Source organism: Ochotona curzoniae, unplaced genomic scaffold (assembly GCF_017591425.1).
Source record: "Ochotona curzoniae isolate NIBS_2020 unplaced genomic scaffold, NIBS_Ocur_1.0 scaffold_2476, whole genome shotgun sequence".
Classification (NCBI taxonomy): domain Eukaryota; kingdom Metazoa; phylum Chordata; class Mammalia; order Lagomorpha; family Ochotonidae; genus Ochotona; species Ochotona curzoniae.
In genome coordinates, this window is record NW_024467095.1 from 15,951,334 (window position 1) to 15,971,177 (window position 19,844).

Sequence of the window (19,844 nt, forward strand, 5' to 3'; positions counted from 1 at the left end):
CGTTAGAGGTGGAGGCAGGGGTTATTACTCAATATAGAGCAGAACTGCCTATGAGACCAGTTCATTTTTAACCTGTTCTGAAAGGGGTTTATATTTGGATTGAGGATCTCCTTAGCAGTATTATGCTGTGTGAAGTCTGAGACATGGCTGTATTTGGCTTTGCCTTTGGTCTAATGAACTCAAAATTTGGTTCAGTAAATTAGTTTTAACATAGTAAAGTGTAAATAACTTTGGTTTCCTAATCTTTGTTAATCTGTATACAGCTGGTATCTGAACATGCCTTTGAAATTCCAGACAATGTTAGACCTGGACATCTTATTAAAGAACTTTCTAAAGTAATCCGAGCAATAGAGGTAAGAAGAGAAACTATCATTTAAATACTTGCTTACTGTCTGCTTTGAGAAGTAAATGGATCTGCCACCACATTACAAACATCTGAAAGCTCGTAAAAAAAAAAAAAGATGTATTTATTTTTATTTGAAAGGCAGATTTTACAGAGAAGGAGATAGAGAAAGTCTTCCATCCACAGGTTCATTCCCCAAATGGCTGCAAAAGCCAGAGCTGATCCAATCCAAAGCCAGGAGCCAGGAGCCTTTTCCACATGGGGGTACAGGGTTCCAAGGCTTTAGGCCATCCTTTCCTGCTTTGTTAGGCCATAAACAAGGAGCTGGATGGAAGTGGAGTAGCTGGGGCACGAAATGGCATCCAGGGGGGCTGCTGCCAGAGGATTAGCCTGCCACCACCTTTGAAAGGTCCCATACGAGTCAAATCTTGGGCGGACTGTCCAGTTGTCCAGCTTTTAATTACTTAGGAATTTAGAATATTTTATTGTAATGAAGTTACAAGGAAACAATTACCGGGTTCTTCAGATTACATAAAAAATTAACAGTGCAAAGTAATTAGTACAACCTTCAGATTCAATTAATTTCAGAGAATACATTTTACATAAATACAGCAAGAGAAAAATTACAAAAGGAGTCAATAAATTTATGTGAAACCGAATTTGGAAAGAGGGATGAGATTAACAGGGTGGGTTGGGGAAGGAGACCCACTTGACTGCAACTATCTGAGTAATTTGGTTAGGTAAAAGCCCTGGTATGAAAGCCCATTATATCTGTGATTGGTGGTTTTAACTAAGGCAGTTCTTCAGGAAGTTAGTTCTGTTACTATCCAGTTCACCCGAAGAATAGATTTCACAGTTTCCACTCCACTGGAACTGTGTTTTTTTTTTTTTTTTTTAAGATTTATTTTTATTATTTTTTCATTGGAAAGGCGGATATACAGAGAGGAGAGACAGAGAGGAAGATCTTCCATCCGATGATTCACTCCCCAAGTGAGCGCAACGGGCCGATACTATGCCGATCCAAAGCCAGGAGCCTCTTCTGGGTCTCCCACGCGGGTGCAGGTTCCCAAAGCTTTGGGCCGTCCTCGACTGCTTTCCCAGGCCACAGGCAGGGAGCTGGAAGGGAAGCGGGGCTGCCGGGATTAGAACCGGCGCCCATATGGGATCCCGGGCGTGCAAGGCGAGGACCTTAACCACTTGCGCCACCGCGCCGGGCCCGGAACTGTGTTTTAGTAGTAGAAAATGGTATAAAACCTAGAAAAGATTAAAATGGTAGGTTTAAAGTTCCAGTATAGAATAGCCAATATAATTCTCAATGTGCTCAAATATACTAGAAAAATATTTTCCACTTATTAAAAGTAATGACCATTTTTGCAAATGGATTTAGTATCGAAAGTCATATCTAGGGCCAGACACAATGATTCAGTTGGCTAAGTCCTCACTTTGCAAGCACTGGGATCCCATATGTGTTCTGGTTCATTTCCCAGCTGTTCCACTTCCCATCCAGTTCCCTGCTTGTGACGTGGGAAAGCAGTGGAAGATAGGCCAAAGCCTTGGGATCTTGCTCCAGCATGCAAGAGCTGTGAGAAACACCTGTCCCCTGGCTTTGGATTGGCTCATCTCCTGCCATTGTTGCCATTTGGGGGAGTGAATCAGCAGATGGAAGATCTTTTCTGTCTCTTCTTCTCTCCATAAATCTGCCTTTCCAATAAAAATGAACAAACCTTTAAAAAGTCATGTCTATTTTTAAAGATATATACAATTATTCATATGTTTCATATATGTAAATTTCATGTATAGTAATAACCAAAACTAGGCATAAACTCAGCCAGAAAGACTGATGATAGTGTATATGAAAAAAAATTGTAAATTTATATGATAAAACAGTAGTTGAACAAATGAGACTGTCATTTCTGAAAGTGTCAGACCCAAAGTAATTCTACGTGTTAGGTATGAACAAACACCTGGAAAAACAATGAAGTTGGCCCTGACAGCCAGCTGTGGGCCACATTGAGAATTACATGGGCTATTCTAACCATGGACATTAAACCCACCATTTTAATCTTTCCTAGATTTTATACCATTTCCTATTCCTAAAACAGTCCTAGTGGAAACTATGAAATTATCTGTTAACGACTATTCTTCACTTAAGCTGGCCAGTCTCTGATTGACCATGGTAATGAAAGGTTCCATACATTTTTGTTTATCTGAAATTCAAGTTTAACTGAGTGTCTTATACCTTGTCTGGCAGTCCTAGCTAGGAGGAATGTTTTTAAAGAAAAATGTAAAATTAATGAATTAGCTAATTTGATGTCTGCAATCTTCTTGTGGAGATTTTGAGAGGCGTTTAGTATAAATACAGGAAACAAAGCAAATGGTGAGGGAAATAGTTATAACTCAAGGAGAAAGCGCAAGACGTAAAAGAAGTACTATGGTATATGGCACTGAGTCATCAATGTTTATTGAGTCCAATTTAAATACTGAATTGAAGTAAAGAGAAATGTGCATACATTTAGGAAAGGTATGTGAATATTAAAATTTCATCTTGTATAGTAGGAGTCTAATAATATTTGAAGCTTAAATAATATAAATGTGTATTTAGAAATTTGAGGGCAAATAATTGAAAAAGAAAAAAAAAATGCTGGTTGTAAGAGATGTAAGCTCAAGTTATACACTCAGGAAATCCCGGGAAGCAGCATTCCACAGTAACCAACAGGGGGACCAAGCAACACAAGTGTCCATTGCTGAGCAGTAAACAGCTGTTACAGACATACACAGTGCAATAGTTTTTCAGCCTTATAAAAGAACATTTTTGGGGCCTTGAGAGCACCGGGATCCCATATGGCACTGGTTCTAATTCCAGCATCAAACAGAAGATCTTCCTCTCTGTCTCTCCTCCTCTCTGTATATCTGACTTTGCAATAAGAAATAAATAAAACCTTAAAAAAGAAGAATATTTTCTCCTTTTTTAAGGTTTTATTTATTTCTTATTGCAAAGTCAGATATACAGAGAGGTGGAGAGACAGAGAGGAAGATCTTCTATCCGATGATTCACTCCCCAAGTGACTGCAATAGCCGGTACTGTGCCGATCTGAAGCCAGGAGCCAGGAACTTTCTCCAGATCTCCCACGCGGCTGCAGGGTCTCAAGGCTTTGGGCCATCCTTGACTGCTTTCCCAGGCCACAAGCAGGAAGCTGGATGGGAAGTGGAGCTGCTGGGATTAGAACCGGTGCCCTTATGGGATCCTGGTGTATTCCAGGCAAAGACTTTAGCTGCTAGGACATCGCGCCAGGCCCAGAAGAACATTTTCTGACACATGCCACAATGTGCATGAACCTTGAAAGCTTTTGGTTAAGTGAAATAAGCCAGTCACAAAAGGACAAATATTGTATGGTTTGACTTATAAAGGTTCTTCCTAGAATTTTCAGATTCATAGTGAGCAGGTAGCATGGTTGCTAGGGATTGGGGGTAGTAGAAAATAGATAGTTTTTATTTAATGGATTTAGAATTTCAAATTGGGCCCATGAAAAAATTCTAGTGATAGACTGTGGGTGACATTTATACAATAGTATGGATGTACTTACTGCCATTGAACTGTATACTTAAAATGCTTAAAATGGAAAGTTTTCCATTATGTATGCTACTACAGAAAGTTGCAGGTGGTTACCTCTGGAGAAGGAATCAGAAATGGGAATGAGTAAAATGTTCCTTTTCATGATATATTTATGGAGTACTTAGTTTAAAAATGGCATAGATGAGTGAGTGGCTTAAAAAGTAATGATTGATTTCCACAAATATGTGTATGGAAGAAGTTTCATCATACAAAGAAACTGAAAGCAACCTAAATAGCCATCAGTAAATGTTAGGTCAGTAAATTATACTATATCCATGTAGTAGAATTCTGCACAGCCTGTTGCATATAGCATAATATTGAAGACCAAAGAAACATAGTCACAATATATTATTGAGAAGGAGAAGGATATGCAGATCTTGACAAAGCTGTTAGGGGCTTATAATTTGCTCTTTTCTGTTTGTATGATTAAACTGTGTTTTTGTTTTCTAACATATTTTGTGACTGATTAGTCAGGTATGTATGTAGTAGCTTTGTCATAAAAATGCTCTGAATTTAATTCTTAAAGGAGGAAAACGGTAAACCAGTTAAATCTCAGGGAATTCCTACTGTGTGTCCAGTTTCAAGATCTTCAAACGAAGCAACTTCCCCTTACCATTCCCGACGAAGGATAAGGAAACTTCGAGATCATAATGTCCGAACACCTTCTAACCTGGACATCCTAGAGCTCCACACAAGAGAAGTCCTCAAAAGATTAGAGATGTGTCCATGGGAAGAGGCAAGTCTTACGTTTCATGATATCATTAAGAAGTTAAGTTGTTCCTTAAAGCTCTGTAAAGGAGTAATAAAAGCAATAGTCTGACCCATTCTTGTTACTTGACCTTTGCTGTAGAAATGTAGGCACCAGGCAACAGTTGTGTCTACAAGGAATGCTGATGATTAGTCTTCCTAGGCATCGGTGTTAAATCAGGATGAATAGGCCCCATTAATTTGCTAACATGTTTGTTAAATGTTTACCAAATACCAAGTGCTCTTCTGGGCTCTGAAGAAGATACCAGAGTGAGCAGAAAGCTAAATCTCTAACTTCCTAAAGCTTCCATCCTATCCACGTTGGAAAGACTAGAAGACAGGTATATACTCCAGAGTGGACTAGTAGAATAAAGAGGGTAGAGTGGTTAGTTACTGTGTGACTAGCATAGTCACACAGCCTCTCAGGTAATGATAGTTGAACTGACACTTAAATAAAAGGAGGGTGTCAGATGGATCAACAGAGATTTGAGGAATACCATTTTCAGGAAAAGGGAAGAATGAATGCAGAAATCTTCTGCTTAACCTGCATTCATTAGGGTGAATGTCAGACTGGGAGGCTGTGAGGATAAACTCATCAAGTATGAGAAGCACTGACCCATTGAAGAAAGGAGAGTGGGAGGCAGTAACAAGGTCAATGTCATACCTTTCAAAATCCTTATAATGAATTTGTGATGAGATCTGCACCGTTCATAATTTTAAAAGTAGATGGGAAATAGTTTATTAGTGATTTATTTATTTATTCACAAAGAGAGACACAAAGTGAGTGTGTGAACCTGAGAGCCGATGGCCATCTCCTGGTCTGCTTCCCAGGTGCCTATAAAGGCTTGGAGGGTTCAAAGCCACAAGTCTGGAACTCAGTCCTGGGTCCTTGTATGAGTAACAAGGAACCCAACTACTTGAGTCAACATCCCCCTGTCCAGGATCTGCATTAGTGGGAAGCCCAGCTCAGGAACTCCAATGTGGCTTGACATCTTTACTGATAGGTTGGGTGCCTGCCCTGGACAGTTGCTTAAGTGAGGAAACTCTGAGTTAATATTCGAGGAAGTTATGTAGAAATTCTTATTTTTATAAACCTTCAATTTTAAATAATAATTATTTTATGTTATTCTAAACCTACTTAATGCAACAATCTGGGAAAGATTTAGCTTATTATGAAAGATTCTGCTTGTTATTATGGGAAAAAAATAAACCAGAAAAATAGACTTTATGCAATAAAAACCAGATACTGTTGTTGTCCTTTTCGGTCACATGGTAGGTAGCCTTTCTTCACAGGGTTAGCAGCATGGTGGCCTGTACATGGCAAACAGTGCATGGTGGGAATACTGGAGGTGAGGTTGAGGACTGGAAAGTTAAGGAGAAGGCCCAGCAGCTACATTTTAGCAGGAAAAAACAAGGAGAAAGAAGTGAAAATACCTGAGGCAGTGCTGCTCCGCCTCTTTAGCTTTTTGTACTACAATGTTCCTTGAATTTCCATTATGCAGGTTTTACATTACTTCACAGAATGTATTTTGTTGTTAATGACCCTCCCAAGAGAGGGCCATTTGTGTTTTGGCATGAGAATTTCCAGTGTGTTAGACTGCTATGTACCAAGCCTTGGCTGGCACTTTGAGATACAGGGCTGGATGTGGGGTGACATGGCAGTGTGTGGGGTGCTGTCTTCCTTCAGTCGTATGGGTACATTTGAGAGTGGAGATTGAGGAAGTTCTGCTTTTATATTTTAAGGACATCTTGAGCTCTAAACTGAATGGAAAATTCAATAAACATCTCCAGCCATCTTCTACGGTACCTGAGTGGAGAGCAAAAGATAATGATCTACGTTTATTGCTGACAAATGGAAGAATAATTAAGTAAGTAAAGTGAACCAAAGTATCAAGCAGATGAACTTTTATTGGATCCCCTAGTTTATTTAATCCCTAGTCCATACTGTTGCACAGCTGAAACATGGAGAAGTTACCTCAATTTTGTAGTCTTTGTGAATTAAGGGGGAGGGAAAGGTAGTTTGTCTGCTAGTCTTGTACTATTTTCTGACTTGATTATTTCTCCTCCCTGATACAGAGATGAGAGACAGCCTTTCGCAGATCAAAGTCTTTATACTGCAGAGAGTGAGAATGAAGAGGATAAGAGAAGGACCAAAAAGACAAAAATGAAGATGGAAGAGAGTTCAGGAATAGAGGGGGTGGAAAATGAATCTCAAAAGCCACTTAACAGTATGTTTGTTTTAAAGCTCTCTACTTTGTGTGATAATATGTAAAGTAACTTGCCAACTTTAAAGTTTTCAACTTCACAGTAGGAATTAAAATTTTTGTGTTCCTGAAATTGGTCTGAAAAATGTCAAGGGAGGTGAATGCCGCATCAAGGGTGGTGGCCGGGAATGTTGGCGGTGATGGGAATGTGGGGGCAGTGATACCCTCATCAAGACAGTTTTAAATTTGAGTGGCGTGGAAGCCCATGAAGGCAGAATAGAGTCTGCTAATGAAAGTTTTCAGTGTAATCCAATTTCAAAGATGATTTTTTACTAACATGTGTATGGTTTTCTGAATAAGAAGACATAAAATTGATCTGAAAGTCTTAGAAATCCATATACTGTGTAGTTTTATTTGATTGCTTATTGATAAGAAAGCCTGCCTCTACTAAATTCTTTATTAAATTAGAAGGAGTAATGGCAATATGAAACAAAATAGTCATGGCTCATCCTTGAGCTCTTTCTATGAAATGTTTGTCTGAACATTTTTTGGAACCTCTATATGCCCTTCTATTTTAAAAACATAGCTGAAATATGGGGCAAGTATTAAGACACAGCTTGGGATTGCCTATATGCCTTATCTCAGTGCATGGGCTCAAGTTCTGGCTCTGCTTCTGCTAATGTGTACGTTGTGACACACATAAGTAACAGTCTAAATATTTGGGTCTGCCACCTATATCTTAGACTGAAATGGAATTCCTGACTTTGGCCTGGCCCACCCTTTGCCATTGCAGGCATTAGTGAAGTAAGCAGCAATAAAATTTTTTTGTTCTTGTCTCACAGCCATATTTCAATATTCTAGTACTTTATAATTAAATGTTTCAGATAACTAATATTATTTAATTCATGTTGAATACGCGCAATTCCAGGTAAATCTGATATTGATATAGTTGGTGACTCTGCTTTAGTTTACATGCCAGGAAAATAGGCAGTTAATCAACAAATTCACCAAACAAGTGCTATGTGGCAGTGACACTTAGAAGAGAAAGGCGGTATTAAAATCCATCTTATAACCTTGTTGAACTCACTGGCTATGTGGATGCTTTCAGGCTTAAAAGCGTTATTTTGTTTTCTATTGAGAACTTGTAAAAGAAATATGTGAAAAACATCTTGTAGGAAATTTGAGTTTTGGAGGTTTTTTTTTTTCTGGAAAGAAATGATAAAAAGTTATCTCAAATAAGGAAAGCACATTCAATAAATACAGAAACTTTAACAAGTATAGTTTAGTCTGTGTTTTGGTCAATTTTGGAGAAAGACTGGGTAGAAAGCAATGGGGAAAGGAAAAATGGCAAAAACCTAGGATGAGATCAGAAGACATGAGAAGCATCACAAAGGTGGGTAGACTTTTGAGATGAACTTGTCACCTTGTTCAGATAGATATTTAATTTGAGAAGAACGAGTGAGAGAGCACAGGAGTGAGAAAGCTCTGGCTCTCCCACCTGTTGGTTGACTCCTCAAAATCCCGAGGTGGCCAAGGGTGGACGGAGGCTATGTCTGGGAGTTCGGTCCAGGCCTTCAGTGCACGTGGCAAGAGTGTAATCCCTGGGCCCTCACCGCAGCCTCCCCAGGTCTGCCTCGGCCGGAAGCTGGAATCGGCAGCAGAGAAGGGTTAGCAAGCCAGGCACTCCATCAACTGGGTAGTACTGTGCTAAACATCTGCCACTGGTTCCTAAATTCCTGATGCCTTTCTCTTTTTCTCTCTTTTTTCCCTCAGGGTTTTTTTCAAGTGTGAAATCAGAACTCAGGAATAGATCATCGGAATATTCTGATATTTCTGACTCAGAAGACTCTGGCCCCGATTGCACTGCACTGGTATGCCTGAAACCCTGTGGCTTGCACATCATTTCATGGAAGAATGAGCGCTCATGTGTCCATCGTGTGAGAGGAAAGCCAACGACGGCTCTCCTCGGAACTTGTGTCTCTTCCTCTGTAGCCCAGGATCCTTCTTACTAGCCCTTATATGCACCCACCACCATGTAACCATTCACATTTGAGAAACATAGCTTTTCTGTGCTCTTGGAAAGATAGTAGGCGATACTTCTCTTTCTGTTCTTACATTTCTCTTCTTATTCCTCAGTTATTCATTAAGGTAGTATGTTACTGTGGTTACTAGAGTTTTTCACTTTCTTGCGTGAAATACAGAAATAATCCCATGATAATTAAGATTCTGACTCTGTGGCACTGCAGGTTCAATTGCTCCCTGCAGCATTGGCGTCCCTTATGTATATCAGTTCAAATCTCAGCTGATGCACTTCTGATCCAACTCATTGCTGATGCCTTGGGAAAAAAAACAGTGAAGGATTTCCCAAGCCTTTGGACTCTTGCACTTATATTGGAGATCCAGATGAAGCTCCTGGTTTTTTTTTTGCTTCATCTTGGTCTTGTATAGCCATTTGGGGAGTGCAGTGGAAGGTGTCTCTCTGCTTTGCTCCCCCTCTCTGTAACTCTGCCTTTCAAATCAATACATCAATCTTCAAAAGAAAAAAAAGATTCTAACTTTTCCTAGGTGGATAGTCTTTTAAAATTAGTTTTTACAAACTTGGGATCAATTTCTTATATGATTTTCAATTATTTCAGAAAAATAATTTTACCACTGAAGAGTCTGAAAGTTCAGGTGATGAAAAGAAACAGGAAATAACATCAGCCTTTAAGGAAGAATCCAGTGTGATGAGGAGCTTCCTTCAGAAGAGCCAGAAGCCATCTAGAAGTGAAATTCCAAGTAAAAGGTCAGTTTGCTGGTTTGCTGATGTTAGTACTCATATTATGTTGTGGTATAAATACTATAAAAATTTTTTTTATTTTAAATTTTACCAGAATTTCATTGGAAAAAAAAACAAAACAAAAACCCAGACTTATCTTTTCTGGATTATCTGCTCTAGGGAATGTCCTACCTCGACGAGCACAGAGGAAGAAGCTATTCAGGGCATGCTGTCCATGGCAGGATTGCACTATCCCACATGTTTACAAATGCAAGTGCAAAGCACAGATAACAGTAGTGACAAACAGTCTCTCCAGGACCCCAGCTGCCACAGCAGTAACCATGAAGTTAGGCAGTCCTATCACTACAGTAGACCAATGGAATACGGTAAGCAATGGAACTAACCAGTGTTTCAAAAGTAGCATAGAACCCCCAGCATAATAGCTCTATATCCACAGTTTCTGTGAGAGATGATCAATAAGGGCTGTTGGCTGCACATCTTTAGTTGGAAATGATGTCGAGAATATTGATCAAAGAATTCATGATGCTGCTTAGTCATGTAAAATGGAAATGTCAATTACCAAGAATTGAGAATTGTGATCACTGGCATGGTGCTGCCATTGATCTTTAAAAAACAGTATTATTTCCCTTTCACCAAAAGTTGATTGGAGTGGGAAGAAAGTTGTGGTGTCTCAAATGGTCTGCAAAGCCTGAACAATCAACCTGTTTCTGTTTTAGGAGAGGGAAAACAGGCCTTGAACTGTTTCTAATTGAGGATATTTTTTTCATCTACCTAACAAGGAAGTGTTAGGAAAAGGGGAAGGAATTCCCTTGTAATGTCAGTGTGTCCTTCGTTGACTTTAGAGGGAAAAGGCTGAGCAGCGATGGGAGAGAAGATGGCACTGTATTAAAACGAATGCCGGTGTGACAGTTCTGTCCCTTCCTCATATTGCCAACTGTGTATTAGGAGCTCAGCAACCATTAACTTATGGTGTTCTGGAAGTAACACTTATGGTATAGATAGCCACTTCCACTTTACAGATAAATAAAGTAAGATTTAGTAATGTTTAATTTGGTCACATTTAATAGTTATTATTTAGTACTATCAGAATCCGAACCCAGGACCATTGTGGTTCCCAATTTTTTGTGTACATACAAGAGGAAACTGAAGTTCAGAGAGCTGTGTTAAGTAATTTGTTAAAAGTTATACTGGTAAGAGAAGAACTTAGTTCAAATCTGGGTTTGTCTGTGTGTCAGCTATGCCTTTTTGTCTTACTGAAGTCTCTTTGGTCACTTGAAAATAAAAACTTTATGGAAATGCTGCAAAATTGAGGCAAATATCTGCTTTTCTTCTAGATGGGGAATATGACATGTTTAGAAAGAGTACACTGCATTGGATTTTTGTAGTTACATCAGTTGGCCATACTATTTGTAGGTCTTTAAAAGGACTGTAGTAGAAAAGCAGCCAGAGGAAAGAATTAAATTTTAGGTTGTGAGAAAAACTGAAGGTGAATAAATGTCTGAAGAGTTAACTGGTAGCATATTTTTAAGGTGTCAACATAAATTTGTTTTTGATTTTTTTAACATCGAGCTACTTTTGTTCTTTAATTAATTGTACAAAAACAATTTAATTAAAATTTTCTTTAGGATACCATGTCAAGACTGAAGAGCGGGACTTACGGACTTCTTCCTGGATTAAACAGTTTGATACAACTTCCAGATTTAATCCTCAGGTATATTCAGTTTGAAACTGTTAAAGGGATATTTAGACTTGTCATAACTCTGCATTTTCCTTTCTTTAAAAAAGAATTCAATTGATTATCAGCTACTAGATCTAGAAAGTCTAAACATTAAAATTAAATGCATATTTAAACAACTGTCGATGTTTAGAAATTCTGATAGACTAGTTGAAGCAAGGCTGATGGAGAGAATGTCATGTAAATGAGAGCAACACATTCGTGCACGCAGTTGAAACAACTGGCTTCTGACACCGCTGGGTTCTGTTTGGTTGGAGTGAGACACCCGAGATAAAAGATACCTTGAGAATCTCTTTTTACTTTCTGAAGCTTTTTTTTTTTTTTTTTAAATTTTTAGATATTAAATTTCTTTGGAGAGTTTGATAGATTCTCCTAATAGAAAGATGGTCATCATAAATATAAATTGGGTTTTGCTTGCATTTTCTCATAGTTTATTTCACCGTTTCTCCACTTTACTCACTGTTTACAACTCCAGTTTAAGGACTGCTCCAAGAGGAGATGGTAGATACTAAAGATGAAATGTGAAGATACAGCATTTTTATACCTACCCCAAACCGAATGAACTGCAAGTAACATTTTGAAACATTTCTAAGATTTATTTACTTTTTATTGGAAAGACAGATTTACAGGGAGAAGGAAAGACAGAGGGAAGGAAGCCAGGAGGTTCTTCCAGGGTCCCATACAGGTAGAGGTCCCAAGACTTTGTGCCATCCTCCACTGCTTTCCCATGCCACAAGCAGGGATCTGGAAGGGAAGTGGAGCAGCTGGGACATGAATGAGTGCTCACATGGGATGTTGGCACATGCAAGGTGAGGATCTAGCCACTAGGTTATCATGCCGACCCGAAAGTACCACTTTTTAAAAAACCAACACTATGCTAGCAGTACCAAACTGAGACTTGAGAGGATGGCAGCACAAGAATCAAACCTGCCCAAACCCAAGCAAAACTTTCTAGTGTAAAGAAATATTTATTGAAGGGAGGAAGAATAAGTGTGTGTGTATGGGGGGGAGGGGTAGACATTAGTAGTCTTTTTAAAAATGAAGTGAGGGGAAAATCTCTTGTGAATAAAGCTTTCATGCACTGCTCAGAGATTCTGCAGACATGAAAGGGACCCCTAGATTGTGCTTTTGGGTTTTTCACTGGTTGTTCAGCCTTCAGTGGTGCACAGACAGAACATGCCCATGCATCTCTGACTACTGGAATTATGAATGTGTTCTATTTCCTTTATTTGGCTCCTCTATATCTTCTAAATATGATGCAGTTACTTCTACAGGAAAAGAAATGAGCCAGATTTCTTCAATGACTTATTTTTATGAAAGGCAGAATGACAGAGAGAGAGGGAGAGAGAGAAGGGGGTTATACCTTCCAACAATCAGGTCTGGACGAGGAATTCTATTCTGGTTTCCTAAGTGATTAGCAAGGGCCCAAGCACTTGCGTCATCTGCTTCTGCTTTCCCAGGAGCAAAGCAGGGAGCCAACGTGGAAGCAGAGCAGGCAGGACTGAAACTGGTACTCTGATATAGGATGCCAGCATTGCAGATGACAGCTTAATCTTGTGTACTACAGCACTGAATATTTTGTGGATGTAAACTCTTTAAAAAAAGAAGGTATATTCTGGGCCTGGCACATTAGCCTAGTGGCTAAAGTCCTTACCTTGAATGCGCCAGGATCCTATATGGGCACCGTTTCTAATCCCGGTAGTTACACTTCCCATCCAGCTCCCTGCCTGTGGCCCGGGAAAGCAGTCGAGGACGGCCCAAAGCCTTGGGACGCTGCACCCATGTAGGAGACTCGAAAGAGGCTCCTGACTTCTGACTTCAGCTCAGCTCAGCTCCAGCCATTGCAGCCAGCTGGAGAGTGAACCAGCAGATGGAGGATCTTTCTCTCTCACTCTCCTTCTCTGTATATCTACCTTTCCAATAAAAATAAGTAAATTTTTAAAAAAATAAAATAAGTGAACAAACTAAGGGTCAGTGATTAGCAAGACTGTCCCAAGGAAGATTGCATTTATTTTTCCTGTGATACAGATAATTATTATAATGTCATTTCGAATCATAGCAGTTGGTTTCTCCTGCTAATTTAAAACAAGTTTGTCCTTAATACTGTTATTCACACTCCTGATCATGACAGTCAGATATATCATATTCATAATTAAAACTAGCTTCATGAATTATTACTCTTAATAGCTAGTCTAGTTCTTTCTATTTATTTATTTAGTTAGTTATTTCAAACTTAATTTTTTGTAAGGCAAAATTACAGAGGATATGAGGGTCTTCTATCTGCTGGTTCACTCCTCAAATGGCTGCAATGATTGTAGCTTGGTCAATCTGAAGCCAGGAGCCAGAAGCTTCTTCTGAGTCTCCTATGTGTGTGCAGGGGCCCAAGCATGTAGGGCATTCTCTGCTGCTTTCCTAAGGCAACAGCAGGGAGCTGGATCAGAAATGGAGCAGTCAGGATTTGAACCTGTGTCTATATGGGATGTCAGCGCTCCAGGCGATGGTTTTGCCCTCTATCCCACAGTACTGATTCCTAGTTCTTTCTCTTTTTAATGTTGGTCATGAGTCACTGAAAGATTCAAGATTTAATAATGACTAACATTTTTTGCCTCCTGTAAGTTCACTCGTTAGTAGTCTGAGGGGGGAAAAAAAAGTAGTTTAAAGGAAACCAGACTTAGAGCTGTGACTCTAGGGATTTTTCTCAAGTAAATGCAATGGAGGTACCACTTTTTTTTTTTTAAGATTTATTTATTTTTATTGCAAAGTCAGATATACAGAGAGGAGGAGAGACAGAGAGGAAGATCTTCCACCTGATGATTCACTCCCCAAGTAACCGCAATGGCCACAGCTGCGCCAATCCGAAGCCAGGAACCTGGAGCTTCTTCTGGATCTCCCACGCGGGTGCAGGGTCCTAAGGCTTTGGGCCATCCTTGACTGCTTTCCCAGGCCACAAGCAGGGAAGCAGGGCCGCCGGGATTAGAGCCCGCACCCATATAGGATCCTGGTGCATTCAAGGCAGGGACTTTAGCCACTACGCTATTGTGCTGGGCCCTAGGTGCCACTTTTTAAAATTGGGTTCTTAAAAAGAAAAACCAAAAACAGTATGTTATACCATCAGAGGTTACATGGGAGCTATGACATGCTCGGAAAGCAGTGACTGGTCTGTGGCTCTCACCTTGGCTTCTCTTCATAGCTTGCTGGGTGGATGGCAAATGGATTGTCTTAGCTTATTTAAATTATTTTCTCTTTTTCTTTTTGACTTAAATTATGATATAACTTCAAAACCTGAGCCCTCTAAAGCTGTTAGGTTTATGGACAGAAATGGCCAGCATGAAGGAATTGTCATCTGTGGTTAAAACATAATAAGACATCCAAAATTCAGAGCTTATTTCCTCTCTTTTGACTTGGCTAATGCACAGAGAGCCTAAATACCTCCTTTATCCTAAACCGTGAAAACTCAGCATCATTGCTTTTCTTTTTCAGGATTTAAGTAGAAGCCAGAAATGTGTAAAGAAGGAAGGTTCATCAGAAATTAGTCAGAAGGTACAAAGTAGGAATTTCATGGACAGCAGTGGCTCAAGCTTTCAGAATGGAAAATATATGCAGAATTCAAGCGTGGTTTCAGGGGCATGCCAGATAAACACTGGCAGTCTCAGCCCAGAAAGGCCCGTTGGGGAAACTTCTTTGTCAGTGCCCCTTCACCCCACCAAGAGACCTGCATCAAATCCACCACCCATCAGCAACCAGGCAACTAAAGGTAACTTTTACACATTTGCAAATGAAATCTGTTTTTGACTGTGTGTGACAGGAATAGTGGCAGTTTAGCTAGTGTATGAATTCATGGCATTCATTATCCAGTGCATTTAGACAATGTGGTGATGGTGGAACCCAGGAGGAATACCTAGGTCACTCTGAGGACTCAGAGAAGGTACAACCTGAAAAAGACGGTAAGGGTTAGTCAGGTGGGCTGGGGAATTAAAAGAACAGACAGGAAAGACCCTCACCCAGGGTGCGAAGGGTAGACATAGGGTGTAAGATAGTAAAGAAATCATGGAGAAGTTTGTTTGCTGGTTCATTTTTTTGCTGAAGCATCGTTTGATGCAGGACACGAGGAGAGCTCATGCTGAAGAGCTAAGCAGAGATCAAACTGCTGGAGGTTGCTATAGGTATTGGAAAGGAGTTTGGCCCTAACCCTGGTGTGATAAGGTAGAAGGGTTTTTGGTCCTCGCCCTTTCAGAATAGTTACAGAGAATGTTTGCCATGGAGCTCTAATTCAGTCTTCAGGTGCTGTCAAATGCGCTCTTCATTGCTGTTCACACTGTTGATGATATTTTATAGGTAAGCGTCCAAAAAAAGGAATGGCAACAGCCAAACAACGTCTTGGGAAGATCCTCAAGTTGAACAGAAATGGCCATGCACGTTTCTTTGTGTGATGGAATTGCTGTAGTAGTCGTCCTTTCCTTCGGAGACCAGTCTTGGGGGTGCAGGAGCCTGGAGCTCCCGCTGTACCCCTGCCTGGAGCAGTTTGTGTGTACAGTAAGAATATTGCCCGAAGAACAGAATGAACTTGATGCTGCATTTTCACTGTGCCACACCCACTCAGCAATAACCTTCTGGACCTGGTGGGGGAGAGGAAGAAAGAGGGTAAAACCTTAAAAGGAGACCTTGGACTGAAAAGGGTCTCTTGTCAGGGCTTGAATTTCATTTTGTTGTTGATAGTGTCTTGATTTATTCAGTAGTAGGGTAAAGAATTATCAATAATTTATTTAACAGATTTTTTTTTTTTTAAAATTAACAGCTTTTAAATTCTTTCTTTTTTAAAGCTATTTATTTGGAAGATTTCTGGAGAAATATCTCACTAATTTAGATTTAAGAATGTGAAGGTTTTTAAATTATTTTTGATAGCGTGTGTGTTACATGTGGGGAAGAACCACGGTAACAGTAACTAGTCGGGACTCTTCAATTTGATATTCAGGTTAAAGTCTTAAACAGGGATTTGATGCATTAATTATTTTAAATTAAGATGTATATGAAAATCATTTTATTTTATATATTTCATGTGTTTTTTATAAGCTATTAGCTTCGCTTTTGCTAACATCCAAGGTGCATACTGTTATCCAGGTTGATTACCTTATGTCCACCCCCTCCGCACTCCCCATCGTTTTGTGATGACCCAACAACACTCTTCTCTTTGCAGGGAAACACTTTCATAGCAAATATGTAAGAACTCCATAAAATTCATTTCTCATTTTATTTGAAATTGTGATTTTCTTGTAAGTATAAAGAAAATAGGCTTCTTACATTTTCATTTCTGCTGATGATATCTAGGTCCCAAAGAGAACAGCTTTAATATCTGTTTCCTACTTATGGGAAAAGTATTATAAGTTTGGTTTAATTTGTCATGTTTATAGTTTTTTTCCAAATACATTTGTAACTATACAGGGCCTTCTTCATACTGCTGGTGTCAGGTGACCACACTGACACCCACTGCAGAGGGTCTCTCTTATGGCGCTTTGATTCTCTATACCTAATTTGTTGGAAAATATGATTTGACTTATGATGTTCAAATCTGCATAATAAGCATTAATATAATAGAATCATACTATATTAAGTTGTATAGAAGCAAGCATGTTGGAGTAGATCTTCTCTGTGTGTGCTTATTTCTTAATCTTCTAAAGAATTATCTAAGAGATGGATTTGGAGTAAAATGGGTGCTTTTTTGTAGTTTCTTCCATCTCTCCTGACTTGACCAGTACAGTTTAGAGTTAAATAGCTGATTGAATGTTAAGGTAATCACTTATCTCCTATGTGTTCAATTTTTACTGAATGCCAGTTTTCAGATGCCTGTAATAACTTCTATTCCCCTTTCCTCTGCCCTGCCATAAAGATAAATGATTTCTAGGAGTAGGCTGGAAATATTCACAAGTCTCATAATAGAGAGCATTTTACAAATTCATACAGAGAAAATATAGGCAAATAGGATAAATTTATTTTTATGGAAAAGAAATAGGGTCATAGTGTGAATTCCTTTTTTCTTTTTTTTTTTTAACTCAGTACATTAATAGTACTTTCCCTTCCGTATTAAAATATCACTTGAATTGCTAAGAAAAATATCTATACCATCTTCTTTCACAGTTGTATTTAAATTTGTATTTTCAAAAAAGCATTATTTTTTACAGTTTCCATTCCGATATTTCATGGGGTATATATTAAATAGCTTAGTGAATTAGCCTTTTTTGGCCCAGAGACACTGGTCCAAAGTCTGAATCTTAACTGGGTATTGGGAAGAGTTTCTATGGACTCCTCAGTATCTGTGTATGGCCTACTTAAACCTTGTCTACTATGCCAAAACTAGTGAGAAGATGGGCACAGGCAGCCATTGACTGGTCATCTTACCTCAAGATGCAAAATCTGGTTTTGACTGCTTCCCCCACCTTTCTGCACAATCTGTTACTGTGATGTCTTGGTTTCTGTAGACTCCATTTTAGTGCTATTGTACATGTGCTGCTCTTTCACTTTAAGAAATAATAACTATAATTTTCTTTCCTATTTCCATCATGATGTGGATTTTTTCATTAAAATTTTTTCGTAGCTTCAAGAATTTTTACTTACTATTTTAGCCATAAAAGCAAGTTTGCTTTTTATGAGTTAAAATATGATCAGTATCCCCTCTGTTTCCCTAGGCCAAAAAATATTAATTTGAGTAGCTAATATGTGGGATATTTTTTTAACTGAAGGTGTATGTACATTTATTTTTGCCAGCTTTTGTCCATTAACTGGCTAAGTTCCAAAACTTTGATCAAGGCACTATAATAACCACTATGACAGTAACATGTATCTCTTTCTGAATTGGTGAGCTTTTAGCCGCTCTCTCGCAAAGTCTGACTGATCCATCCCTTATCTCTTGGACATGGCTGAACTGTAAGCTAGTTGCTGCCAGTATTTGGACTTCACAAAAATTGACAAGCTTCTGTCTTTCCCCTGTCACATTTATAAACAACACTATCTTACAGATAACACAACTTAGGCAAGAATACATCGATGAGAGCATTTAGTTATTGTAAGTGAATACAAGTATATTAATTGAGAATTAGGATTTAACATATGAAATTTTAGTAATAGTAGTAGTAGATAGTAATTTTTCTGTGTTAATTCAAATAGGTGACTCCTAACCTGTAATTCTCAATTTCACATAATATAGTAAGCTCTCCAGTATTGATGAATGATATAAGCGATTCAAGTCTGGCAGTTTCATAGTAGCTCAGTACCATAGGAATGTATTGAACTTTATGAAATTCACTTTTGAAGTATATAAAATTGAAGATTCTGACTGAACTCATAAACTCACAGAAGAAGCAAGCCCATCTTTATCAGTAGTTAAATACCTGACTTGAATATTATTCTGTTTGTTAATCCTAATGACCTTTTCTATGTACTCTGCTGTATCTGTTCATCTGAAATCAGCAAGGTATTGACCCAACACGTACCGTGTGCCCAAGCACCCTTTAGAACTGTGGGGGATATGAAGTTACCACATAGTCTCTGCCTTTAAAGACATCTTTTCTAAGACGTTAGCATTATTTTCACCTTTAAGGAAACTGTAGAAGAGAAGGCCCATTCATAAAAAAAAAAAAGCATGTCTTGTAGTTTCAGTTCAGATATACCACATAAAAATGGAAGTAAAGGAACAACGAATTCTTATTTAAATTTAAGAAACATCTCAAAACTTACTAATTTAATGTTATGTTAATATAAAAGTGTGGTATAGCATGGAAGATCTGGGTCTCTTTAGACGCTTAGTTCTCTTTGTAAATTTGGCTTAAAAAATGTTTACAATGATTATTAGTTAAGAAAAACATACAGAAAAGCATTCTTTTTTAATCTATTAGCATTTCATACTTACAGAAAATTTGTCATTACTTAAGTTATAATTGATTATAATTGCACCTTTATATATGTATTTTTAGCTGAAAACTGCTATTAGTCATGAAGTGTATTGCATTATCAAATATATGCCCAGGGCAAGATACCTAAAAAATCTGAACAATCTCTAACAAGGTGCTGAATTACAATCAGATGCCATACTTGAAGTGAAAGAAAAAGAAGTGAGACCACATATGGATAAGAGATATGGATAAGAGAGTAAGAAGGTTTATCCTCAGACGCATTAAGATGATTTAAAGTAATTGAAAGATAGACTTAGGTTTTTCACAAAAAAATTGGGATAGTACTGCTCCATAAAAGGGAAATAAGTCACAGAATTAAAATGATCGAGTAGCACAGCTGTGGAACTATGGGGAAACTCAAGGTAGTTAGGAAAGAGGGAACCAAAATGGCTCTTGGTTGGGTAACAGCAGCTTGCTGGGTAAGGAGGGAAACCTCAGGAGTACTGGAGGAAAGAAGGTTCCATTGCACGTCTTCAGCAG

At 38.7% G+C, this 19,844-nt stretch overlaps 1 protein-coding gene across 1 annotated transcript in view; it reads left to right on the forward strand.

Annotated features, from left to right (window-relative positions):
* KDM7A (lysine demethylase 7A) overlaps positions 1–19,036 on the forward strand; it is a 74,827-nt gene extending 55,791 nt beyond the window's left edge. Inside the window, exons 11-20 of the mRNA XM_041002175.1 lie at positions 264–353; positions 4,483–4,692; positions 6,447–6,571; positions 6,780–6,931; positions 8,681–8,778; positions 9,544–9,692; positions 9,846–10,051; positions 11,312–11,397; positions 14,902–15,175; positions 15,757–19,036. Of these exons, the coding sequence (XP_040858109.1) occupies positions 264–353; positions 4,483–4,692; positions 6,447–6,571; positions 6,780–6,931; positions 8,681–8,778; positions 9,544–9,692; positions 9,846–10,051; positions 11,312–11,397; positions 14,902–15,175; positions 15,757–15,851 (1,485 nt within the window). The 3' untranslated portion in view covers positions 15,852–19,036. The remainder of the gene's footprint in view (positions 1–263; positions 354–4,482; positions 4,693–6,446; positions 6,572–6,779; positions 6,932–8,680; positions 8,779–9,543; positions 9,693–9,845; positions 10,052–11,311; positions 11,398–14,901; positions 15,176–15,756) is intronic.
* The last annotated feature ends 808 nt before the right edge of the window (positions 19,037–19,844 follow it).